General features: G+C 42.4%; 1 protein-coding gene across 1 annotated transcript in view; it reads left to right on the top strand.

Moving 5' to 3' along the window:
- Positions 1-24,594, top strand: part of EGLN1 (egl-9 family hypoxia inducible factor 1) — a 94,357-nt gene extending 69,763 nt beyond the window's left edge. The window contains exons 4-7 of the mRNA XM_029200849.1: positions 13,120-13,239; positions 18,171-18,307; positions 20,921-20,988; positions 22,016-24,594. Of these exons, the coding sequence (XP_029056682.1) occupies positions 13,120-13,239; positions 18,171-18,307; positions 20,921-20,988; positions 22,016-22,080 (390 nt within the window). The 3' untranslated portion in view covers positions 22,081-24,594. The remainder of the gene's footprint in view (positions 1-13,119; positions 13,240-18,170; positions 18,308-20,920; positions 20,989-22,015) is intronic.
- The last annotated feature ends 2,624 nt before the right edge of the window (positions 24,595-27,218 follow it).

Below are 27,218 nucleotides of genomic sequence, written 5' to 3'. Positions count from 1 at the left end.
GTAAATCAACTACACTTCAATTAAAAAAAAACACAGGATTTGGAATCGCAAAACAAAACAGAAAAAACAACCCAGGGACTCCCCTGGTGGCGCGGTGGTTAAGAATCCGCCTGCCAATGCAGGGGACACAGGTTCAAGCCCTGGTCCGGGAAGATCCCACATGCCGCGGAGCAACTAAGCCCGTGCACCACAACTACTGAGCCTGCGCGCTAGAGCCCACAAGCCACAACTACTGAGCCCACGAGCCACAACTACTGAGCCCACGTGCCACAACTACTGAAGCCCGCGCGCCTAGAGCCCGTGCTCCACAATGAGAAAAGCCACCGCAATGAGAAGCCCGCGCACCACAATGAAGAGTAGCCCCTGCTCGCCGCAGCTAGAGAAAGCCCGCGCGCAGCAACGAAGACCCAACGCAGCCAAAGGAAAAAAAAAAAAAAACACCCAACATTTTTTCCTCTGTAGAGTGACCCAAAAGAGGAAACAGCTAGCTGTTTGCCAGCTCCAGTAAGAAAAGCAGACTCATTACTTTGCAGCTATGCTTTGGTGCTACTCTATCACCTACTCAAGTGAATGAAAACTCACAGCTGATTGTATCACTTCCTAGCTCAGAGCTCTTCGGTGGCTCCCTGTTACCCACCAGATAAAATCAAGTTCATTATCAAGGAGCACTCACCTTCCAGGAAGGGGCTTTGCACGTGTCCAGCCTCGTGCTCACACTTTGGCTCTCCAGCTTGCAGTTTACACACAGCACACGCCTGAGCCCGTAACACCGTGCTGTTCCTTGTCTTTGTTTGTGACTTTTTCTTTTCCTGGAATGTTCTCCCTCTCCTCTTTGCCTAGCTAATTTGTATTCTTCTTTCAAGACGCATTTATCAAGAAGCTTTCCCTGATCCCAACTTCCCCCCAGTGGGATAATGCTCAGTGCCTAGCCTGGTCATTTTAATTGTTGGTTGTGTTGAAATGATTAGTTTTCCTTTCCATTCCTCTGGACTGCAAGTTCTTCAGGAGCAGGGACTGTCTTTCTACCAGCGTCTCGTGAACCCTAAGTCTCAGCGTGTCCAAAATTGGCCGCCTCATCTCCCGCAGCCCCTGCCCTAAGCCCGTGCCACCTGTTGTCTCCGTTCATTTAGGGTAGTTACAGTTTTCCAGCTTCTCAAGCCAGAACCTTAGAGTCATGCTCTACCCCGTACCAGTCCCTCTGGGGATTCTGCTTGTGCTGCCTTCAAAACAGAAGGAGAGTCCAGCCACTTCTTAGCACCGTGATCCAGGCCGTCAGCGCACTTCACCTGTTACTGCAGTAGCCTTCGAACTCACCTCCTGCCCTCCACTCTTGCCAGCCTTCAGTCTATTTTCCACATCAGGGGTTGCAGACTTTCTGCAAAAGGCCAGATGGTAAACGTTTTAGGCTTTGTGGACCAAACAGTCTTTGTCGCAGCGACTCAGTCCTGTCGTGGCATGAAAACAGCCATAGATGGTAATACGTAAACAAATGAGCGTTCAAATAAAACTTGACTAACAGAAACGGGCAGTGGGCGGTAGTTTTCCAGCCATTGCTCCACATGGCAGCCAGATTGCTCAAAGCCCTCCAGCGACCTCTCTCTTAGTTAGTCCTTTCAGTGATGTCTACAGCCCCCAGCTCTTCACCTCTGACCTCATCTCCCACTGTCGCCTGCTTTGCTCTCTCCTCTCCAGGCACACTGACGCTCCTTTCCCTCCGACAGGCCAGGCACACTGTGCCTGGAACATTCAGTTCTTCATCTCTTTCAGATTTGCTCCGACGTCAGCTTCTCAGAGAGGTCTGCCTGACCACCCCATTAATAATTATAAGCCCAGCGTTGTATTCCCCATTCCTGTTTTTTTTTTTTTTCACAGTGCTTATCTTCTCACGTACTATTTATTGTGCTCTGTGTTGACTTAATTATTTTGTTTGTCCTTTCTCCTCCTAACAGAATATGTTCCCTGAAGGCAGTCACTTTTTAAATCTGTCTGTCCATTATTGTACCCCCAAGATCTAGAACAGTGTCTGACATATAGTAAATGCTCAGAAAATAGTTGTTGAATGAATGAACAAACAGTGGATATTTTTAAGGTTGTTGTTGTTGTTGTTTTAACGCGCTCTTCCTTCTCTGTCACTGCACCAAATCCTGTTTGTTTCACAGTCTTAATTTTGCCTTAGTTTTCCTGTCCTCTCCAGTCCTGTGGCCCTTCATCCGGGCTCGCATCTCTCACGTGCATGTCAGTAACCTCTAATCCCAGGTCCTCCACTCCATCCCCTATGAGTAGCCTGAGTGATGCTTGGAAAGTTGAAATATGATTCTTTTGCTACTATGATTTGACATTTGGCCCTTTGATAATCAGAATCCTGTTGAGTGCTTGTTTAAAATTCTGAGATCGTAGGCCTCATCCCATGCTTACTAAATCAAGATTTCAAGTATGGGGTTTGGAACCATATTTTAAGAAGTAGACCAAATGATTCTTACTGAACACATTTGGCTTCACTGGCTTGTAAAACAAACTCCTGAGCAAGTCGTTGAGAGCCTTTCTGCCGGCCCCTGCCCGTCTATCCTGCCTCATCTCCCCCCGCCCCGCCCCGCCACTTCACGTTCCAGCGGTGCTCGCCTGTTTGTGGCCCTCTCAGGGTGCCGCCTTTTCCAAATATTGTGTTTCCTCTACTCAGAATCTCCCCCTACTCTGGAAAAGTTCTGTTTTTATCCTTCAAAATTCTGCTCATTTGTCACTTTCTCCATACCGTATTTTCTGCCGCCCCATTCCCATGAGCGCATTGATCATCTTTGCTGTCTGGATGCCTTGTATAAGGCTCTGTTTTGTTCAGTACGCCGTCCCGGATGCCTTTGTGTGACTGTCTCCCTGTTATGACCCACCTGAGCCAATTCAGTTGTTTAGGTGTTAGGCTCTTTCTGAGAGACACTGCTTACGTTTGCAGCTACAGATAAGTGAGTACTGTTGATCTGCTCCCCCAAAACTGAGCTTCCAGATGGCATGTTACTATGAAAACAAAACTCAGCCTGAGCTCTGCCACACACACACAAATAGTCTTAGAGACTGTTTTCTAAACTGGATGGAATCTCTACTCTCCATTCATTTAGAAACTCTGACAAGCACCTTTTATGAAAGGTTTATTCCAGGCAGAAGTGCTAATATGGTTTTAGTATTCATTTTAACCTAGATGAGATCAGACAACAGAATTCCCTTAGAGGGGACTAATCGCAGAACCAGCGGGAACCTTAAGGCCTAGGGTACCATCCCAAAGAGTATAGGCCACTGGGTTGGTTCACTAGACTTCTATGTACGTGCTCATGTAAGAGCAGTGGTCCCTGTTTGACATCTAGCCAAACCACATAGCTTACTCACCACTCTTTTCTAATACTGTAGTCATTTCTAATATCTATTGTGCTAATCACCAAACTCTCCGGATTTGAAGAGAGAGAAGGATCCTGGGCTTACCTGAGGTTTCTGATTAGAAGCTTTCAGCGTTAACCAATGACTGTCTTTATCCGGGAGTGGCTTTGCAAATGTTAACTGACAATCCAGGATGAATATCAGGACCCTCTAATCCAAGCCCTCCAGTCCGTTAAAACAAATAAGCACTCTCTATGCTGAAATAATTTAAATAGTTTAAATCACACCTCTCTTCCAGACTCTGGAATTTCAGGAAGCAGGTGTTGAACTTTGGTCTCTGTATCCCCAGGCCTAGCGAGGTGCCGAAGTGAATGTTTGTAAGGTTAAGCAGCTGGGGGTTTTGTTTGTTTGTTTGTTTGAATGCTAAATTGCAAACTCTGCCAGAGAATTATATCAATAATAAAACAGGTTTGCCAGAGCTGTCAGAGACTGTGTCTTACCTGTGCACCTCCTTGCATGGGCTGGAATGCAGTGCAGTCGTGTCGCTCCTGGAGATCCAGCTGAGGCCTGCCCGGGATCCCCACCTCCTTGTGCAGAGAGGCTGCTCTGTCCTCCTAAGGTTTCATCTTGGGGTGCTGCAGGTGACTGCCATAAACAGAGCCCAGCTTAGGAACCTGAGGAAGGGTTGTGCAGAGCTGGTGAGATTGCAGCCGAGGCTAACAAATTATAGGTCTCCTCTGACAGCAGAGCCAGGCAGCTCAAATATAAACTGCTTCCCCAGACCGATTCCTGATCTGTACAGTAGGACTTTATCAATTCCTTGCTAAAAGGGAAAAGGAGTGCAGTAAGGCATCATTATATATCTCTAGATTACACTGCCTGTTGGGACATTGCTCTTAAGCAGGTTGATTTTTAAATGTATATTGAAGTTTTTTTTCTTTGGGGCTAGAATTAGGGCCCAATAAGGAAAGTAGTGTGCCTGGTGTTGGATTAAACAGTCCATCATTGTTGGGCCATTTGAGGAGTAATTCGGAGCAATACTATTTATTATGTTTCCTTTTTTTTTTTCTGCATTTTTCATTCCTGTGAGTATGGAGAGAAGAGTCTCTTGGACTTTTTTAAAACTTACATTAGTAATTATTATGTTTATACTCTGCCTTACTACACAAATTATAACTAGCTTGTATTAAAATATTCTATAGGAGCATAGTAAAAATGTTGAAATTGTTCTTGTATTATATGATAGAAGATTAATAAAGAGCTCTCAGAAATCAGTAGAGAAATGATGAATAACCCAATAGGAAAGTGAATAAAGGATGTGAGTAAGCAGTCAACAAAAGAATTAAATAGCAAGTAAAAATGTGAAAAATGTTGACTCATAAATTGAGATGTGATTAAAGCATTAATAATATAAGTTTTTACCTATTTTAAAAGAATGAAACTTAACAGCCGGGGTTGGCAAATGGGTGGGAATATATATGCACTCATACAAAGTATAGGATCCTGAGGGATATTTTGGCAGTAAGAGTTTTTACAGATTTATACCTTCGCTTCCAGGAGTTTGATTTTAGGGAGTTGTTGAGGATGTTTACAGCGGTGAGGGCTCCAGAACTCTTCTCAATCACAGTATTGCTTATAATAACAAAAAGCTTTTAAAAACGTTTTAAGGAACCAACATAAATGCCCTTATATGTCCTGTTTTATAATACATCTTTAATCATGTACAGTTAGTCAAAAAAGAATAAGCGAAATAATTAGTCAAAATTCATTTGCAGTTGGTCAGCCTTTGGCTAGCTATTTAACCATTTTCCTGTGATGAGGACAGCAACAAAGCTTAATGAGTTCTTACTCTGAATGAGTTTATTGCGTAAGAACGTGTCCTCTGTTCCTTCTCTTCTCCCTACACGCTCTTCCTTCCGTGGCACTCAGTGGCAGCCGCGTCGCTTCCCCTGTCCCCTGTGAAGATGGTGCCTAACCCGCATCTCCAGCCATGACCTCTTTTTGGCGTTCCAGACTCGCCTTCCCAACTGCCTTTTGAACATCTCCACCCAGATGGCCTAGCAGCATGGCAAACTCAGTATGTCCACAAAAAGGAACTCATCTTTCCCAAACCCATATTTCCTACTTCCAGTAGTGGTCTGTTCATCTCAACCAGACACAGACTCTCTTAAACCGTCTTTGATTCCAGCCTGTCCCTTGCTCTGTCGGTGAGAGCACATACTAAGGCCTCTCACTTTCCTCAGTCTCTACCCCTCCCCACGCTGTTGATCCTTTGTCCTGCTCCCTCTTTCCCCACCCTTCACCAGCCCCCTCCTCTCTGTCAGGCTCTCCTTGCCTTTCTTTGTCTGTTGCAGCTGTGATCTGACTGGCCTCCTCAGTGTCGTTTTTCTTCCTGCCCCCTTTCCCAGATCCACCCGGTATTCTACTTGTCATGCTTCTGAAGCACAGTCCTCTGATCATGTTGCTGCCTTGCCCCAAAATGATGGCTTCCCTCTACCTGTAGTATAAAGGTCCCTTATTCCTGAGTCTGGCCCATCTTACCTTTTCCGTTTTCTTCCCCCTTCTCATGAACCCTGGGCTTCAGCAAATCTGAGTAATGTTCTTTATTTTCTCATTTAAGCCTTCCCTTGGTTAATTCACTCTGTGAATTGAAGTGCCCTCCTCTTCCCTGAAGTCTGCCATGATCTGTCTCGGTACTGCCATGATACTGCCATGATACTGTCTCGGTACCTCCTTTTACAGTCTTCTCTTTCTACCTGGAATTAGTTGAGTAAGTTTTATCCAGTACTGATCTTCTGAATGGTGTTTATTGCCCTGTGTGGACTAGAGGCTTGTACCAAGAGAGACTGCCCTGGTTCTTATTGCTATTATCCTTTTTCTCTGTGCTAGTTTTATTTTTTCCATGATATAGATTTGAAAAATTCACCTCCCCAAACACAAAGTCTAAGTTTATTTATGGTGAGATATGTTATTTATAACATTAAAGTTTAGCAAATAAGTCAAGAGACTTAAAATTTTAAATGCCTGTGGATTGCCCTTCCTCATTACCCCATTTTTAACATGCTAATTAATGCAGTGAACCAAATTCATAACTTTATGAAGTTTTTAATTGTCTCTTTTAGGAAACGAGATTAAGCAGGTGTAATTGAAATCTGCAGTTTTAAAAACTAGATTATTCTTATAGTAAATACCAACTTGCTGTTAGTCTAGTTCTCTTGATGACCTGTTTTCCCCGTATTTGAGCTAGATTTTGTGGACCCCAGAGGTAGTGAATAGTGGTGGGTGCGTGTGCTTTGGGAATGAAGGAGGAAGAGACTTAAAAGCTGTAACTGCAGGGCTGGAGGAAACCTTCTGCAGCACATCTGGACGTGGGAGGACCAAGCCTTACGCACGTGCGTATCGCTGTGTCAGGTGGGCGGTCAGGCCGAACAGGACCCCACTGGAGCCAGGAACTGGGGAGGCTGCAGAGCCGCCGGTTTTCCCTCTGGGCCCCTCAGGGTCTCTGGGGCCTTTGGCAGGCTTTCTGTTCTCATTATAGTTCAGTTTTCTGATCTCCAAAATGGATACATTAATTGTACCTAACCTCATAAACTTGTGAAGACACGGTGAGACGGTAATCCTTGCCTGGCTCAAGGTAAGTGCTTACTGAATGTTAACTGTCAACATCTACAAAGGGCAGAGGGCTGGCGACCCTGGGGCAATATAGTTTAATAGAATACATTTTCAGATAGTAAAGCTTCTCCCCCCATTCAGGGTAAATATAGTACTTTGATAGCCGTAAAATTTTACTTTTCTTACCTTTGAATCAATGTTTTAAAACAATTCAGTTCAAAAAGGAAAAAGGAAAAAAGTTTCCTGGTTCAACTTCATATTGAATACAAGCCTTCCAGTGCCAGAAATAAATGTCTTCAGATTCCAAAGAGGTATCGCAAACCTCTTCCTTCCTTTTATTCTTAGAGTAAAAAACAAATTTATGGTGTTTCTTATCTTAAGAACGTCCTCAATCGTGTATATTTTCATATCAAAAAGGAAAAAATAGTATTTAATTGTTTTGCTTATGTTTAAATAGACTTTTCCTAATGGGAAACTGAAATATTTCAACTTGGTGTCTCAAAGAGATGTCAGATTAGGAATGTACCTCAGAATGATATAGTAGGCAATTGCATTGTTTCTTTTTCAGGCTAATGTCTAGACTCTTCCACTGTCTTCCAGCCCAACCCTTATAGGAGTGTGAGGTCGTGTCTGCTGCTCCTCAGAAAGGACAGAAGGATGACCAGGGAGTATCGCTCCAAAATCCCCAACAAATCTCTAGGGATAGAGATACTTCAGTTTTTCTTCGTAGACTTTAATGCCTTTCCTTATCCTTAGGACCAGTACATACAGTGTAAATCTCTTGGAACAGTTTTATCCTTCATAGGTGTGTCTTACTCCCTGTGGGCTGCTATAACAAAATACCACAGACTGGGTAGCTTATTAACACAGAAATGTATTGCTCACAGCCCTAGGGGCTGGAAAGTCCGAAATCAAGGCGACCATGCGGGTCACTGTCTGGTGAGGGCCCTTTACTGGTTCGTAGCCAGCGACTTCTGGTTGTGTCCTCACATGGTGGAAGGGGCAGGGTTACCTCCAGAGCCCCTTTGTAAGAGCACTGTTGCATTCATGAGGGCTTCCCCTTTCTGACCTCAGCACCTCCCAAAGGTCCCACCTCCTAAGTCTTTGGGGGTTAGAATTTCAACATGTGAATTTAGGAAGGGATACAAACATTCAGACCATAGCAGTGTGCATTATCTTACAATAATCTTTCATATAAGTCCCAGAATACGGAAGCTGCCTTCTTAAAAGCATTTGCTGTGGCCATCGCCACCCAAGGACCACAGTGGCTCACTGCTGCTGACCTTTCGTGTCCTTCTTCCTTTGCTGAATTTTCAAAATTTCATCCTATTTTTACCAAATTAACTTTACTACTTAAGTAATTAAGTGACAGAGCAGACTGTTATAAAAATACCCCACTGTCCCCTCAGCTGTTTCCTATATTTGTCATGCTTATACTGTTTGCTTTTTATCCCTTCGCCTTTCCAAATCACATCTGTCCTTTAAAGATAAGCTGGGATCATGGTGTAGCTCAGAGCCTTGTCCCTTTATTTTATCCCACATGAATAATTCCTTTTTTTCAGAATTATTTTCCTGTTTATTATTTGCACTACTCAGTTTTATCTGTTGATTTGTAAGTGCCTGGTGTTTTCTTTCTTTCCAGTTGCCTGGTGTTTTCTTTCTTTCCAGTTAAATCCTTTCAGACAGATATCACACTGACCCTTTTTGTAGTGTGATATGGTAGGTATTCCATAAATATTTTTTGATACTGCTAATGACTTCTAGACTAATAACATGCTCAAGCAGGTGAAATCAGGTGTCGAATGAGTTGTTATTAGTTGCTTTATCAAGAGATTAAGAGAAAATAAATTGAATTTATTAAAAGTATTGTGAATAAGAATCTGCATACTAAAAACAAACAAAACAAGAACAGCAATATCAAGAGTCTTTTTTACACAAATACATGTAAAATATACCAGGAAGGGGCTTCCCTGGTGGCGCAGTGGTTAAGAATCTGCCTGCCAGTGCAGGGGACACAGGTTCGATCCCTGGTCCGGGAAGATCCCACATGCTGTGGAGCACCTAACCCCGAGCGCCACAACTACTGAGCCTGCGCTCTAGAGCCCACGAGCCACAGCTACTGAAGCCCGCGTGCCTAGAGCCTGTGCTCCGCAACAAGAGAAGCCACCGCAGTGAGAAGCCCAGGCATCACAGCGAAGACCCAACACAGCCAAAAATGAATAAATAAATTTTTAAAAAAATTAAAAAATATATATATATACCAGGAAAACAAAATTACCAGTTGAGACGTAAAGTGTAAATATTATTTCAAACCTGGAAGCACTATGTTACATTTAAGGAACTTTAAATTTTGATAATCCAAACCATAGCTAAGGATAACTTTATTTAAGTATGAATACTTATTTTAAATATAACAGCTTCCAGATTTCATGAGACGTTATAGAAATACCTTAAAAGTTTTCTAGAATCCAAGTGGGGAGGAGTCTCAGGACACACATGAATTGCTAAGTGCAGTTTCACTGTGTCATTTTTAGGCCACACAGATACTTGAATGAATTTATGACCCTTCCAAATCTTTGCATGTTTCCTACAAAATTTATCTTTCCCCAGAACCTCTAGGAGTGTGGCTCTTTTGGGTCTCAGGTTTTCCGTGGCGATCTGCTCTTTCTGGGTATGCTTGGCTCTCCCTTTTCCTCTTAGAGTCTCTAGTTATAGGCACGGAACGGCTTGTCTGTGCTCTGGGGTCAGGGTCGCCTTGCTTCCTTCTCCTTCACACATCACTCTTATTTTATAGCCACCCGCAGTTAGCTGTAATTATTGATAGGCCGTCTAGTTCGCTGGGTTACGCTGGTGGTTTGCATTTTATCCTTTTACAGTTGTCCTAATGTACTACTGCCTTTCCTGCAGCTGGTATTGACAGGTCAAGCTGGCAGATAAAATGCAGGCCCTGTGTATCACTGATCCCCTTCTCCTTCCTTCCTTTCTCTACATTTGGTAGCGTCCCTGCCACCAGAGCAGAGCTAAAGGGATCTAGGGAACAGCAGGCCAGGCTAAAGTGGTAATGGCACCTCAGATAATACATTTAGGTGGGCGTGAGTGAGCTATATCAGGGATTACAGAATTTAATTAATACAATTGTTTAAAGCTTTTATTGCATCTTTTATTTTTTCCAAAAGTCTCACTTGGAATTCAAAGGACACAGATAAATGCTGCCCCTAGTTGAAGGCTGGGGCAAGACCAAACAAATGTTTGGCCTCTTCTCATTTCACTGGACCCCCCGCCACCGGTGGCCACCCCCAGGTACCTCCAGTAACCCTAAGGAAAGCGGAGTAGAAGTGACTGACACAAACAGGTCCCATCTTGAGGCATAATCCTGGTGTCTTCAATTCTGTTCTACTCTGGGATGTCTGGCTCATCGTGACTGTTGCTGAGAAACTCCTTTCCTACCCTGTGCATGTTACTAAAACCACTCTTTCACCTAGTGTTTCCATCTTGGTAAATAGTTAGCTCCATTCATTCAGTTACACAGGCTGAAACGAAACCTGCAGTCATCCTTGTCTCTTCCCTACTCTCCGCTTCCGGTCCCTGAGCACATCATGTTGCTTTTCTGCCTTCAGAATACATCCCACCTTGCCACCCTGGTCAGCTTCTTTTTTGTTTTTCTCCTAGAAACAAACTGCAGTAGCCAATTAGCAGTCTTCTTTTTTCACTATCCACCCCCAGTCCCCCAACACACACACCACAGTCTAGTACAGTGGTCAGTTACACGGGTTCTTAAACCAGACTGCCTGCATTCATACCTGGGTCAGCTGTCGTATGTCATTAAGAACATGAATTAACCTTTCTGGGCCTCAGTTTCCTTAACAGGTAAATGACGAGGAGGAGGACGGTACTAGTTACCTCATACAGTTGTGTCAGATAAGTTATTATACGTAAATTACTTAGAGTAGCGCTTGGCAAATAGTAAACGTCCAGTGAATGTTAGGTAGTGGGTGACGTTGAGGGTATTGCAGCTGTTATTTTTTATTCATACAGAGTCTAAACTGACCACCTTCAGACCACCTTAATCAGATGTGTCCTCCATTGGCCTCCTGTCACTTTTAGAGCAGTATCCAGAGTCCTCACCATGGCCTGCTGGACCCCCTCCGACCATCCTCTGCCCTCGCTCCTTTTCCTGCAGCTGTCCTGCTGCTGCCCTCCGCCTGCCACGCCACTGCTGCCTCTGTGCCCGTGGGCCCTCTGCCGGACGTGCTCACCCCGCACACAGACACGCGACTGGCCACTCCCTTCCTTTCATCTCTGCTCAGTGTTAGATCCTCAGAGCGGTCAGAGTATCGTTCTGTCATTTTCTGTATCCTTCAACTTAACACATTATTGACCGGAGATGTATTAACGCCACAGACGTTAGTTTCTGCAAAAATCCCCCAGTCAATAATGTGTTATCTTTTCATAAGATATGAAGAAAATCATCGCTACCTAACATCACGTTATATATGTTTGTTTGTTGATTATTTACCCCACTATGCTGAGTTCCATAATAAATGAAAGCAAGAGACCTTGTTCATCATTTTAGCCCCAGGCCCTTTCATGTACATAGCAGGTGCTCAAGAGGTGTTTGTTAAATGGAGGGGTGGAGTGGGGTGGGGTGGGGTGGATGATCGAAGAAAGATTTTCCCATTTGTTCTTACACGAGAAATGCTGAGGTTACAAACCAGATAGTCGGAGGGAGGCCTGAGTAAACTTTCTTGAGATGAGAACTCCTTAGGGAAGAGTTCAGGTTGATTTTTCTTTTCTTTTCTTTTCTTTTCCTTCTTTTTTGTTGATAAGAATGTATCAAGTAATTTACCATAATTGTCTCAATCATATATGGATTAGTTGCATTATTAAATTAGTACCTTTTTTTATAGTTAATGTTCAAGGTCCGCTACATATGCCTTTCCTTTGCAGCTAATGACAAGGAAATTGGGTTTATCTTTTATTGAGCATTATTAAATGCAAGAAACATGTCATTCTCCCTCTTATTACAACCTCAGGTCACAAGAAGAGGGATTTAAAGTCTGTCTAGAATTACGAAAAATAGAGACATAAGTAATCTTCACCAAAAATTCTTCTTCTGATGAAGAGCAGTAGGTCCAGGTGTCTATGAAAATGTGATTTTTTTTTTTTTTAAGCATTCAGGTTTAAAATGCTTTCTAGTCCCTCAGAGATAGAACAGAGTTATTTGTTCGCTTAGGAATTTTAAAAATTAGCATTTGCCATTTATCTTAAATAATGATGTAATTTAATTACTGTTTGATGACTATACTAATTCATTGACATTAATACTTACCCATTAACTTTAACACGTGGAGAAATTAGAGAAATAAAGAATTTCAAGAATAACTGGTAATCTTGAGCATCTTTGTTTTTGTTTTCTTCGTAATTCCTGAGATTTAAAAAACATTACCCTTACTAATTTCACTTCATTATAATGTACTACATTTCTAGGACATGCAAGTTATTTGGTGCTTTTTATTTTGGGCCTCTCTTAACGCCTTCATACTTAAACCCAATAGTCTTCTGAACTACATCTTGTTATAATCTGAGTGAAAAAGTGACTTTCTGATTTGAAGAGGGGTTCGTCACATGCTAATTTGTCATTTAGCCTTTTTTAAAAAATCACTGACATTAAATGAGTTAGTGTTTGGAGTTGATCTTCTAAATTGTGCCTATCCAAATTGGTACCACTCCGAGATGGTATCAGAGGATGTGTGTGACTGTCGGACGGTAACGCAGGTGTTCTGTGGCGAGCTCAGGGAGGGTGGCCATCTCCCATGGAGCAGGACAAAGCCCACCTGATCTTGATTATCGGCATGAGTGACGATCACAAAAGAGGGTCCTGCAGGCTTTCCGATCCTTCCACATCAGCTTTTCCCATCACTGTGAGGCAGAATTCACCACACTTTGCATTGTTCACCAGCCTACCCTGTGTTTTTTCTTAATGTCAACATAGAAGATTTTTACCTCTTCTGTTTACAAACATGATTTTTATTAGAGAAAGAATTTAAGCGTAAGAGTAGCCAAAAATCAGAGATCTTTGCTGTAAGCTGTTTTCCCTTTTCATTCATACGTGGACTTTAAAATTTATTATTATTATTATTATTACAGGCCATGGTTGCTTGTTATCCAGGCAACGGAACGGGTTATGTACGTCATGTCGATAATCCAAATGGAGATGGAAGATGTGTGACATGTATATATTATCTTAATAAAGACTGGGATGCCAAGGTATGCCACCTCATTGAGCATTTTTTTTTTTCTTACAGGTATTTTTTCCTCACAAGTAGTGTTAAGATTCATACTCCTCATAGGTGAGACTGTCTTTAAAACGTGGAACAGTTAAACATTTCTCCTTAGGTATGTTTCACTCAGGTATTAGGAGTGGATCTTCGTTAACATGAAACAGATCCTAATAGAGCTCAAAAAGTAGATTCCTTTATTTCGGATGTTGAAACATTCATATCCAAAATTTAACTTTAACAAAAGTATCTTTTATTAAAATAATATCCCTTCTAGTAGTTTTTCTAAAAACACTTCTGAGAGTGTTTGTTTTATCATGACTTTTGCGGGAGATTATGTATTATGATTATGAAGAGTTATTTGCTCTTTAGCGCCTGCATTTCGTGCTTTGCATTGTTGCAGAGGTGTTGTCTGGCACTGGGCTATGGGCTATTGGAGGCAGGATTTCTTTGTCCCCGGATTATGAAAAGCTAGTTTATCGGTACTGAAAAATCCTGTAAAACCAGTTAGAATGTGCAGCGTATCCAATTTCTCATGTTGCAAATATTTATTCCCTTAACATCAGCCTGAGTTTCACTTAAGTTTAAATGATTTAAACTTTAGAAGTGTGTCATGTATTGTTGCACTGGAGGTTGTATAAACTAATTTTTGGTTGAGTTTTGTAAAAAATCTCTTTTTACTTAACATGTAATGAAGCAAAATATTTAAATAGAAAAGTGAACATAATGTATAGCCCAGTGGATTTTCAGAGAGTGAACACACTTGTGTAGCCAAGGTAATTTAAAAAAAATCAAATAACCTTTAAAACACCTTCTTCCACCACATGCATACACACATAAATGGAAATCACGAGGTCTTAAATGTACAAAAACTTAGTCCTGTTCTAAAAGCAAATCCTAAAACTTAGAGTATGCTCACGGTGATCCACTCATCTTTCCATATCATATACTGATTTAAAGAATTTCCTCTGTCCTTGATACTCTATGTAGAAAACCCTAAAGATTCCACACAGAAACTGTTAGAACTGATAAATGAATTCAGCAAGGTAGCAGGATACAAGATTAATATACAGAAATCTGTTGCATTTCTTTACACTAACAATGAAATACCAGAAAGAGAAAGTAAAAAAAATTCTGTTTAAAATCACATCATAAAAAGAATATATCTAGGAATAAATCTAACCAAGGAGGTAAAGGACTTATATGCTGAGAACTATAAGACACTGATAAAGGAAATCAAAGGTGATGCAAGGAAAAGGGAAGATATTCCATGCTTTTGGATTGGAAGAATTAATATAGTTAAAATATGGCCATATAACCCAAAGCAGTCTACAGATTTAATGAAATCCCCATCAGATTAGCCATGACATTTTTCACATAACTAGAACAGATCATCCTAAAATTCATATAGAATCACAAAAAAACCAGAATTGCCAAAGTGATCCTGAGGAAAAAGAACAAAGCTGGAGGCACAGCCCTCCCAGACTTCAGACTATACTCCAAAGCTACTGTACTCAAAAGAGCGTGGTGTTGGCACAGAAACAGACATATGGATTGGTGAGACAGAATAGAGAGCCCAGAAACAAACCCACACACCTACGGTCAGTTAATCTTTGACAGAGCAGGCAAGAATATACAGTGGAGAAAAGACAGTCTCTTCAGCACGTGGTGCTGGGAAAGTTGGACAGCCACGTGTAAATCAGTGAAGTTAGAACACACCTTCACACCATGCGCAAAAATAGACTCAAAGTGGCTTAAAGACTTAAATATAAGACATGACAGCATAAAACTCCAAGAAGAGAACACAGGCAAAACATCCTCCGACATAAATCGTACCAATGTTTTTCTTAGGTCGGTCTCCCAAGGCAATAGAAACAAAAGCAAAAATAAACAAATGGGACCTAATCAAACTTATAAGCTTTTGCACAGCAAGGGAAACCATAAACAAAAAGAAAAGACAGCCTGTGCGCTGGGAGAAAATATTTGCAAACAGTGTGACCGACAAAGGCTTAATTTCCAGAATGTACAAACAGCTCATACAATTCAATAACCAAACAAACAACCCAATCAGAAAATGGCAGAAGAACTAAGTAGACATTTCTCCAAAGAAGACATGCAGATGGCCAACAGACACAGGAAAAGATGCTCAACATTACTAATTATCAGAGAAATGCAAGTCAAAAGTACAATGAGGTAACACCTCACAGAACGGTCAGAATGGCCATCATCAAAAAGTCTACAAATAATAAATGCTGGAGAGGGTGTGGAGAAAAGGGAACCCTGTTGCACTGTTGGTGGGAATGTAAATTGGTGCAGCCACTATGGAGAACAGTATGGAGGTTCCTTAAAAAATTAAAAAGAGTTACCATATGATCCAGCAATCCCACTCCTGGGCATGTATCTGGAAAAGACGAAAGCTCTAATTCAAAAAGATACATGCACCCCAGTGTTCATAGCGGCACTACTTACAATAGCCAAGGCATGGAAGCAACCTAAGGGTCTATCAACAGAGGAGTGGATAAAGAAGATGCAGTACATACAGACAATGGAATACTACTCAGGTACAAAAAAGAACAAAATAATGCCATTTGCAGCAACATGGATGAACTTAGAGATTATCATGCTAAGTGAAGTAAGTCAGACAGAGAAAGACAAATATTATATGATATCACTTATATGTAGAATCTAAAAAATATTACAAATGAACTTATTTACAAAATAGAAACAGACTCAGACATAGAAAACAAACTTATGGTTACCAAAGGGGAAAGGGGGGAGGGATAAATTGGGAGTGTGGGATTAACAGATGCACACTGCTATATATAGAATAGGGAAACAAGGATTTACTATATGGCACAGGGAACCGTATCCGATATCTTGTAATAAACTATAATCGACAAGAATTTTTAAGAAAGAATATAGATATGCACACATATGTGTATAACCGAATCACTCTGCTGTACATCTAAAACTAACACACTATTGTAAATCAACTATACCTCAATAAAATGAATAAAGTTTAGAATTAAAAAAAAAGAGCAAGTAACAAAACAAATGCAAGAATAGAAAGTATTATAGAAGTGTGACAAGTAGTTATAAGTAAAAAATGTTACTTTTCTGGGAAGAAAAAAAGAATTTCCTCTGTCCTACTCCAAGTTCAAAGTAGAGGTAAGTTTTACTGCTAAGTATATTTTGAGGCATTATGTCAACAAACATGGTTTTTTGTTATAGCTTTTAAAGTTTGAAATAGAGACATAAATTTGGTAATTCACCTTGAGCCCAACGCACAAAACAAATTGCTATAAATTTGGTTAGAATTTAAATTTTTTTTCCGATTTTGTGAGTATCTAGAAAACTAGGAATATGTTTGATCAACTCTTAAATTTTACATTTTGTTAGAATCTAGGTTCTTTCTAGGCTGATCTTTTAATTTTTATATGACCTGTCCAAGGTCATTAATACGTTGTTTTTAAATTAGCGTATAAGCAGAAAAAAACTTCAGTATTTTTATATGTAAAACTGAAAACTTTCACTGCAAGATTGCACTGAATATGTACACTGTGGCAGAAGTTGTTCTGCGTGCTGGAAACAGCAGAAATAGAACTATCCCTCCTAGAGCTTGGGCTGGAGTGGAGGGTACAGATCAGTAGACGGACGATTACAGTTGGCGCTGCCAAGTGCAGGACAGATTGCTGTGGGAACATGTGGGAGCCCGCCTAATTCAGGGATCAGGGAACGTTTCCCAGAGGAAGACTGGTAGCTTCAACTACATGTTTCTGAACATTTTCAGCAGATGGCCTGTGCTATTCCCGGTGACTCCAGTGAAAGGGCGGAGGGCAGGGGGAGAGAAAAGAGGCATGTTCTCGGTCACAGTCTAGAGCTCCTTTAAAAAGATGTCTGCATGAGTGCTTTGGCAGTCGCTCGGAACAACGCTGGAACCTGAGGAAGGAAGGCAAGGGAACTGGGTAGCTTGAATCTACCTTACTTGACAGTGAGCCTGTAAACAGCTTCTCTGGCTGTAGTGGAACCGAGGAATAGGCTCAGCCTCCATGGTGTCTTGATCAAGTATCAATGTGCCTTTCAGTTTAAGAGTCTACCTGTTAGGAGTTGAGTTTTCCAAGGGTGAAGAGCTACTCACTTGGGTCGGGTTTACCTCGCTTTACTCCCCCCCACCCAGATTATAATTACCACAAGGACCACATCTGTCTGAATTATTTCCTACTCTGCACCCAGGGCCCAGGACAGGGCCCAGAACAATAGACATCCAGTCAGTATTGGAATGAATAGGTGAGTCCATCTGGTCTAAACAGAGAAGGATCTTTGCTGGGGTAAATAGTAACGATCCTTTGTGAAGGGAGTCCAGTTGTATAGGCAGGGAGTCATCGACATGTCAGGCCCAGTCTGGGGAGGGAGAGCTACAGTTTCTAACGATGACCGCAGCGCTGATGGTAAATGACACTTGCTACTGATTTAGTGAGTTCCTTAAATAAGAGGCATTAGATTTGGCAAGGGCAAAGAGCTAGTCCTTTGACATACTTCAACCATTTGTAGTAATTTAGTCAACATGACTAGATATGGATACATTTTTAAGAGTAGGTTAAGCAGGTCATCACCATACATAAGTAAGAAATGCTTACTACTTTTTCAGGCTTTCAAGTGTCAGTTTAAGACTTTTGAGTTCAGATCGTATACATCTGTCTCATCAAGTATTTACAAAATTCTCTAAAAGAAGGAACGAATGTTTCCTTGTATTGATTGGCGCATGTACTTGAAATCTCGGCTCACCTTCCCACCTCGTTAACCGAGATATGTTTGTGAATAATTAAGACTTCGGATATCCTGAATTGGTCTTTCCCCCCCTAAATTTAATTTTGTAGCATTCTTGGTCACTCACGCTTACATATTTGGCCCTTTTCCTAGGTAAGTGGAGGTATACTTCGAATTTTCCCGGAAGGCAAGGCCCAGTTTGCCGACATTGAACCCAGGTTTGATAGACTGCTGTTTTTCTGGTCCGACCGTCGCAACCCTCATGAAGTGCAGCCAGCATACGCTACAAGGTAGTACTCCTCCCCTTCAGGAAGAAGTGGTCAAGAGCATGTAGGGTGGGAGGGGGTGGCTGGGGTGAACATGGACATTTTCTAACGCGTACTTTCCTGCTCTTCACCTGCCTTTATCAGAGGGCCTCGGTCGTAACTGTTTAATTTGAATAATTCTATAAGATTGATTCACAGTTGGTACCAAGTGCTTGTGAGTCTCTTTGCACAGCCACTCCATGTCTGGGGTCAGTCAGGTGAGCACGGGGCTCCCGTCTTCCCTTAACTATGATCCGTTCTCGGATCTGGTGAGAGTATTCACTTGGGGAATAAAGATTAGATAGAGAAGGGAAAGGGCAACTTTGTTAAAGGTGGTCCGGCAGGGGTGGGGGGCAGAGGGATGATGTAGAAAAATGATACAGAAGAGAAAAACACATAACCAGAGAGTAGAAATACAGAGGAAGAAGAGTAGAGCAAAGACAAGTGGAGAAGAGGTATTTGGGAGTTAATGTTAGAAAAATCACCCTTCAGCTTTAACAGTAAGCGTCTGTTAGGCTTGTTACGCGCTCCTCTGCATTATTTTCTACGTTACACTCTCTTCCTACAAAGTTTAGTTTTCTAAACCTATTATGTTTAATGTATTCTTAAAAACATTTCTTTTACCATTAACCATGACCCAATTAAAATGTTTAGACTATTAAAATGGAAGATGTTACAGACATTGTTATCAAAATGAATATTTGGGATAAAAAGTGCTCCTTTTTAAATACCTATTTTTCATTATAGAAGGGACTTTGAACCTTACAGTAGTGAATCCCTGGCATGCATTTGCCTAGGTCCCTTAGATACACTGGGAGAGGAGCTGCCTCTTGATAATGATGTTAGAGACGGGCCAGCATTTGATGAGGTTCAAGCTCTGAAGACTTTGTCACCTGTCCCTCCTTCTGGCTTCTCTCCGAGCCATGTTGCCTCAGCCGTAATTCATCATAGCGAGTGCCGGCTGAGCGGTGTGGCTAGCGGCCAAAAGAATCCCTGGGTGGAGGCCGGGGGTCCCGTCACATCACACGGCGCGCCGTCCTGAATCCCTGCCTCGCCTCCTGTCCCCCCGGTGCCCGTCTCTGCCCTAGAGACCGCGTCACAGACCTTGCTTTTTATGGAATCTCGAATACGGTGTGGCTGTAGCCTTTCTAGATGAAGACAGAACCGACATTTTAGGTGGTAAATAGATGCCAAGACGATTAGGGAGTGCTCCAGGGGTTTGCAGGAGGGAGACAGGGCTGTTGAATTGGAATCGCCACTGGGCCTGGAGTGAGGGGAGCGGGGAGTAGGGCAGCGTCGGCCTCTGCCGGGAGCGGGGGCGGCTGTGGAAGTCCCGGCAGAGTGGGACGTGGGGACGAGGGGCCTCTAAACAGATGGCTGGAGGGAGAGGCAGGGGAGGCAGAGCCACGCCTGCTACTCTACAGCTGTCTGCTGGGAAGGCCTTGGGGCAGGTGTTAGAACTCTGATGACTAAGTAACTGAAAGTGTAGGGCAGGTGCGAAAGACATACCAAAGTGTTTGTGCACCTTCCCTGTTGCCACGGCCGCCGGCCGCCGACAGGACAGAAGAGGCTGCGTGGTAGGGGAGGGGCTGGAGCTCTGGAAGCCGGGAGGCCAGACCTGGAGCTCAGCTCTGCCTCTTTGCAGCTGAGTGGCCTGGGGCTTCGGCCTCGCCCGCTGCCCAGACTCCCAGCCTCCACTCTCCTCTGCCTTTGACTCGTTGCTTCCGCCGCGTTACAGGATTTAGTTCTGCCACGCTTGCTGGCTCCCCATTTGATCAGTGTCGCTTTGCCCCCAGCGAACACTGGCCAGAAGCCGCAGGACACTCTGACCGATGGCTGCGTTCTACTCAGGCGCTGGTCATGTGCAGCGTGCTTCCACGTCCTGTGGTGTGTGCACATTTCCCACGTTATTGGTAACGAAAGCTGTAACTAAGTGGTATTTAATAAACCAGAGATTCTTCAGTATTTGTGAAATGAGATACTCCAAGTGAGTGATGAAATTTTCAGAAAAATGAAACAAAACATAGTATAATTGCTTTGATAAAAATCCTAAAACATTCTTAGCATAATTTAAGTTTCTTGATGACTCCAGGTTGTAAAATTGTAAACCCCCATCATGATTCTTTGCCGGTATGTGTGTAGTGATGTCCTCAGAAGTGGTGGAGACTTAGCCCTCCCTTGCTCTACAGGGCCCCTGGCCTTGAGTCCTTCTCTGTTTCTCTGCTTTTCTTTTAGAACTTGTGCTATTGATAGCGTGCTTTTTCTGTAACAGCCACTCTTACCTTCTTACTGTCTGTTTCTGATCTGCTGTGGGCTTGCAAAACAGATAATCAAGTAGGCTAAGTAGGTGTTAAGAAAGTCATAAAAACTCATCAACTCTGCAACATAAATTTTAGCGACTCCTGGCTCTCTGCCATACTCCTGAGCACTGGGACTACTGGTTAAGTGAGTGGGTTGTTGCTCCGCTCCCTTATCATCTGATGTCACCCCAAGTTAGGCATTATTTTGGCGTTACAAGTTTTAGTAGACCTTTGCAACAGAATACGCTTTGTTTTCCCCAGTGTGATCATTCTTACCCTATTCTGAATTTTCTTTTAGGTACGCAATAACTGTTTGGTATTTTGATGCAGATGAGAGAGCACGAGCTAAAGTAAAATATCTAACAGGTAAACATCTGGGGCCAGGGTACAGCGGAAGGAAGAGACCCCGCAGCCAGGCAGGGCTTTCCGTGAGCCAGAAGACTGGCTCCTTGTTTCCGTCTGATTCTTAATTCCCCTATTTAAGAGGGCTGCTCTTAAGTCATCTTCATTGTTATCTTGAACCGTCACAATTGCCCAAAGATGAGGAAAGTTTGAGACAAAGAAGTCTGGGAAAATCATTTGAGTCCAAGCTGAGTTTTTCTGTGATAATCCTTTTCAGTCACAGGCTGGCTTCCTCTCATTCTCCCCGCAGAGGAAAGGTAATAATATCCTTTCCGTGTTAAATGTATGTGCTCTGAAGAGTACTCCAGGTCTGCCATGTAAAATGTGGACATGAAGAAAATTAATACAAAGGGGATGAATTGACATGCTGAAATCAGTAAAGCAGACAGGCATGTGGAGTCCACGTCTGCCAGTGGCGTCCATAGGTCACCCCCAGTTACGGGTTATCTCCCGGAGCGGTTGGGTCTGAGGTTTCCATCGGATGGACCACTGACCTGTCTTGTCTTTAACCCTACCCTGTATCTCCACAAACCTGCTCAAGTTCGTTCATATTACTGATCTAACTAGCTGTATATTCATGAGCCCGTTGATAATCCCACATCAGCCTTTTATAAAACTATAAAAGTTGAATGTTCACGCATTTTCTGTGTATTTTTAAAGTTTATTTGTGACAGAAGCCTAGTAGTGTGCTTTCAGTGACGCTGAACACACTGTGCTCTTACAGCGGTTTGATTTGCTTTTCAAATAAAAGGAGACAAAAATCATTCTCTCTGTGTAGAGAATGATTTTTCCCTTGGAGGGTTTACTAGTTCAGCGTCTGTGCATGCCTCGTAATACAGTCCCGAGGGTAACTTTTGGAAGTGCAAGCGTGATCATTTTCAGATGATGTGTGTTTGCAAAGCTGAAACGCTGTGCATACTGTTAGGAACTTAGTGGGAAGCAGTACTCTGGTGCTTACTGAATGAATGAATTTTTTTTTTTTACCTTGCAGGTGAAAAAGGTGTGAGGGTTGAACTCAATAAACCTTCTGATTCAATCAGTAAAGACGTCTTATAGAGCCTTTGATCCAGCAATACCCCACTTCATCTACAGTAATTATTGACGCTGTTTGTTAACTTGTGAATACGAATAAATGGGACAAAGAAAATAGACCACCAGTTGGCAATTTAAGGAAACAAACAACTTTTTTGTGTTGCATCAAAACGAAGATTTTGACTGTGTGGCTTTGTACTGCATGATTGACTCCAAACCTGTGATGGGAGGAATATAAGTTATCAGCTGAAAGTGGTATTTACATCTGGACATGAAATAAGTGCCCTAGGTAGAATTTTTTCATTCTTATATTTTGCCAGATCTCTCATCTAGCTGACTTCATTTCATCTCTCCCTTTTTTATATAGTCAAGTTTGAATTTGAAGTAATTTTTATATGATCAGGTACAATTTATCAAAACTGAATTGAGAAAAAAATTACAGTATTATTCCCCAAAATAGCATCCATCTATTTTTGTAAACCTCTTCGTACTATTAAATTTTGCCCTAAGAGGCCTCTTATAATGATTGTTGCCAGTGACTAATGATTACTTTAATTTTCTTTTTACTTAAAATAAGAAAAGGAGCACTTTAATCACCAGCTGAAAAATCCGATTGTTTTGTGTCCTGTCTTACACTAATTTGGACTCTTAATTAAAAGTTGCTGCTGTTGTTTTCCTGACATTGTTAGTAGTGAAACATAACAGTAAAACCATCACCGTTTACTACCAATAACTTTTAGTTTATGCTTTATAAGAAAAAATACACAGTAAAAAGGTTTTATCTTTTAAGTTACGTTTAAAAAAAACTAAAGTGACTGGCACTAAATGAACTTGAGGTTATCCTCAGCATCAAGTTCCCAAGATAAAGGGCTTTCTTATGCTTTCAGGTATATATATCCTATAGATGTAGAAGATACTGTCCCCTTTCCTAAGACTTTTCCTTTTGCTTCCCGTCAAGTTGATTGTACTTTCAATTTTGCTGTTAACGTTTTCTTCCTACTCCTGTGCCCATCTGGTCAGCAGATCAGCACCTCGTTCCTGTTGGGTAGCGTCAAGGGGAGACTGTGCGCATTCAGACTGAACGGTGTTGGTAGAGACTTAACGTGAGTGACGCCTCAGACCACTGCTGACACACTCCCCAGACATGACGCTCTTCGTCAGTACCGAAAGATGGATGTTTAGCTTACAAACACAAAACACAAAGCAGAAAAACAGATACTTTTATGTTTCATGAGTTTGCTTTTTCACTTTTCAGGAAAAAAAAGAGGGAATACTACAAAATCACACAAGGCCTCCCAGACTTCTGTTATTTAACACCTGAATTAGGATGGGTGTCTTAGACTTCAGTTTCCTAGGCTCTTCAGCAAAGCCCTAAGGGTGGTATCTGTATTTTGCGTGAATTATGGGTGTAACACAGACCTTTGCCCACTTCAGTTTTCTATCTCTATCCCTAATCTTCTTTGCCAAAATAATGTGAGTGTACAGAAATATTTCTGTATATTTCAACCTATGACAGTTTTAGCATCTGTATAGTTTGTACTCAATTAGAGACCTTTTCTATGGAAAGCTCAGTAATTTTTATTAAAAGATTGCTATTGTTCATGTAAAACATGAAAAAAAATTGTTTAGTGAACTGACAGTGTGGACTTAGGGTGGGATTGAATATTCAGTATTGTGATCTCACTTCCGGAGAACTTGCAGGAGACAATTACAGTTGACTGTTGTTTTTCCTCGCCCGCGTGCAGTTTCGTTCCGCTTCCTCTCCTAGTTCCATAGAATACAGCGGAGCGTCTCGACAGTAAGTGCCTCTGCCCCCTGCCCTCCACACTCCCCGAGCGCAAGTGGTCTTTGCCACCTGGCCTGCGGTGCAGTGCGCTGCCTGAGGCCACAGCTCAAAACGCGCTGTTGTTTTTAGGTCTAGTAGAAATGGTATGATGTGGATGGGAGGCTTGTCTGTGAAGGTGTACAGCAACAGCCTTTTAATCTGGGAGCCCCTGTGTCATTCAGATGTGTTTCTCTGCAGTTGTGCAAAGTGTCAGATTCTACTACCTGTGGGTTTTGCTCACCAGACAGGTTTTAAGTTTTGGTTTTTTGTGGTTTTTTTTGTTTTTTGTTTTTGGAAAAGTTTATATAAGTTCTTGGAGATTGTTGTGAAAGGATTGAGAAATCGGGATAGCCATTCCTTTAATATCCATTTAAAATCTGTTCATTTCATGTTAGTGGGACCGTTAACTTGTCACCAAGCAGGACTCTATATAAAACAAAACTTAAAACTTTTTGTGGCCTATATGTGTTTAATCCTGGTTAAAGATAAAGCTTCTAATGCTGTTTTCATTCACCATATTAACCAGCCGTAAAACACAGACCTTTATCCACAGCAGGCAAAGAATTTGAGGATTCATCTACAGATAGACTATAAAGTCATGTAATTTGAGAAGCGGCGTTTCATTATGAAAAAGCTCTCAAGATGCTTGTAAAGCTAATCTAATTAAAAAGATGTATAAATGTTCTTGAAAAAATTATGCTTATTTCCGCCTGTCTTGTTTTTTTTTTTAATCCTTTATCATACACTGACTTTCTTAATGGGCCCTTCCGTCAGATAATGTGCTTTTCTATCACACGTCCCTGGTTCAGTCCAGAGCGTTTGGTATTGCTTTTTATAAATGATAACAGGGGGGAAGAGAGAGAACAGTAAACATGGGCGTCCGACAATTTCAGCAACATCCTGGGAGTAGCTGAACTGGGTCCACGGGCTCCATGACCTCTGGCTGGATTCTCAACATTTGGATTCTTGCCCTTCTACTAGGATTTTTACGCTGTCGAGCATATCTGTGTCGCCCCTCTGCTGCAAAAAGGAAGGGCCACTAGGTTCTATCGCTGACCGTCACAGGTGTCCTATGTGTGTATGCAAGAAACTGAAGAGCTCTCACAATATGAGGTCAATATGCAAGTTCATTTATCTCTTATTTAAAATATTTTTCGGTATGGTGTTTTTGTTATATCCCAACCTATCCTAGGGCATTTGGACAGTTGTGCTGAAATATAGCTGCGTGGATTAAAGGAGAGGGCAGATGAGCTAGGGACGAAGACTTAATTAAATTTGGTAGTGTGGTAAAAGAGCACAGCCAGGATTGACAAATCTGTTTAGTTCTGGCTCAGCCACTTAGTTGCGTGACCTTCGGAGCCCTTTTCATCTGAAAACAAGCACAGTAGCTCCAATCTTAAGAGTCGTGTGCGACCTAAATGAAACACACATTTATTCCCAAGACAGGGTTCAAGGATGAGAGCGTATCTCGGTTGTGGATGGCAATTACATGTATGTATACCATATATTTGATAATATAATTGTACATGGACTTTCAGAAGTACCCAGTCTCCACTGCTTCAAGAATAGGTTTTCAGACGTCTTAATGCCAGGAATGCGTTCTCCAGATTCTGCCGTTGATTTTAAGGCAGAGTCTTCTCATGATGTTGACCAGCAAGTAAATTTCACCTGAAACATGGCAGTGCTCAAGGACGGACCATTGGACCAATGATATGTATAAAGGGCAGGGCCTCATGAGCCGGGAAGAGTTTTACAAGTAGAAAACACTTAAATATAAACCAGTTCATAAGACAGGGAGAGCCTACACAGCTGCAGGTGGCTAAAGCTCTTCTTATCGAATGGATAATTTCTGCGCTCTGAACAGGTGGTGTAGGGGTTACTGGATAGGGAGTTACTGGATGAGACCTCTCTTTCATTGAGATTAGGCCTTTTTCTGCCAAAATTGTTACATTTCTATGCTTTTCTATAAAATGCCTTTACAGTTTACTAAGTCAAAGGTATAAATGCACACGTAGCTAAGTCAGCTTGTTCTGTAGGGGTTGTTAAGGAAAACAGCCCCTTGTGTCCTCCTGAGGAAAGATTTCACCTCTTCTAAGTGATTCTTTGGGTGTGTGCCCGGTTCTTAATACAGTTGCGTCGCTACATTCTTGTTTTTTTTTTTTTTTGCGGTACGCGGGCCTCTCACTGTTGCAGCCTCTCCCGTTGTGGAGCACAGGCTCCGGACGCGCAGGCTCAGCGGCCATGGCTCACGGGCCCAGCCGCTCCGCGGCATGTGGGATCTTCCCGGACAGGGGCACGAACCCGTGTCCCCTGCATTGGCAGGCGGACTCTCAACCACTGCGCCATCAGGGAAGCCCGCGTCGCTACATTCTTGATTCTTCATTGCCCGACATTTATCTCCTAACTTCCCCACATGGAAGGTAAGAATACAGGTGTCTCTCCAGCCCTCTTCCACTGCCCCTGCCACACCTCCCCGATCTTCTTACATAATTACATTGTAACTTAGGTCACATTAATGTTAGACTATCTGGGACTTCCCTGGAGGTCCTTCCCTGGTGATCCAGTGGTTAGGACTCTGCGCTTCCACTGCAGGGGGCACGGGTTCGATGCCTGGTTGGGGAACTAGGATCCTGCATGCCGCGTGGCGCAGCCGGGGGGGGGGGGGAAATATATATATATATATTTGTGCTAATTCAAAGGTGAGACGCAGAATAAACCATGATGACTTTCCCAGTTTACTTTTTTCTTTATGTCTTGCTTGATCTTTTGTTTTCCCCTGTGGCGTCTAACCTGCAGGAACCCGGAGTGGTTGCCCTTTGTGCCTGGCGCACAGCTGCCTTCCCTAGACCTCCTTCCACCTTGTTCTGGAGATCCTATCACCACTCTCCGTTGGGTCTCCCATTTCCTGGGTCCCATGTCTTCCTCCGTCTTGGTTTACTTCCTCAATCTGGTGGGCCTGGGCTTCAACGCGTTCTGTGAAAGAGTATGTGAGAGCTCAGTTCCCTGAGACCAATGTCTTTTCTTTGTTTTTGACCCTCACGTTTAATTGGTAACTTGCCTGAATTTAGAAATCTAGCTTGGAAATAATTATCCTTCAGAATTTTGAAGGCACTGTCCAGGTTCTAAGTTGCAGTGTGGATGCTGAGAAATCTGAAGCCGTTCCTGTTTCTAATTCTTTACATGTCATCTGCTTTTCCTCTGTGGACGCTCACGGAATAATTCTTTGTCCCCAGGGCTCCACCGTTTTACAGTCACCCGTTCTCCACCAATACGCTGGGTATGCAAACTGTAAATTCGTGCCGTACATTCGGGGACATTTTCTTAAATTGTTTCTCCC

The sequence above is a fragment of the Monodon monoceros genome, unplaced genomic scaffold (genome assembly GCF_005190385.1).
Source record: "Monodon monoceros isolate NGI ecotype Baffin Bay Population unplaced genomic scaffold, NGI_Narwhal_1 Super_Scaffold_4, whole genome shotgun sequence".
NCBI classification, from domain to species: Eukaryota; Metazoa; Chordata; class Mammalia; order Artiodactyla; family Monodontidae; genus Monodon; species Monodon monoceros.
The sequence above is the reverse complement of the archived record's forward strand: the minus strand, read 5'-3'. Positions and strand labels throughout refer to the sequence as shown.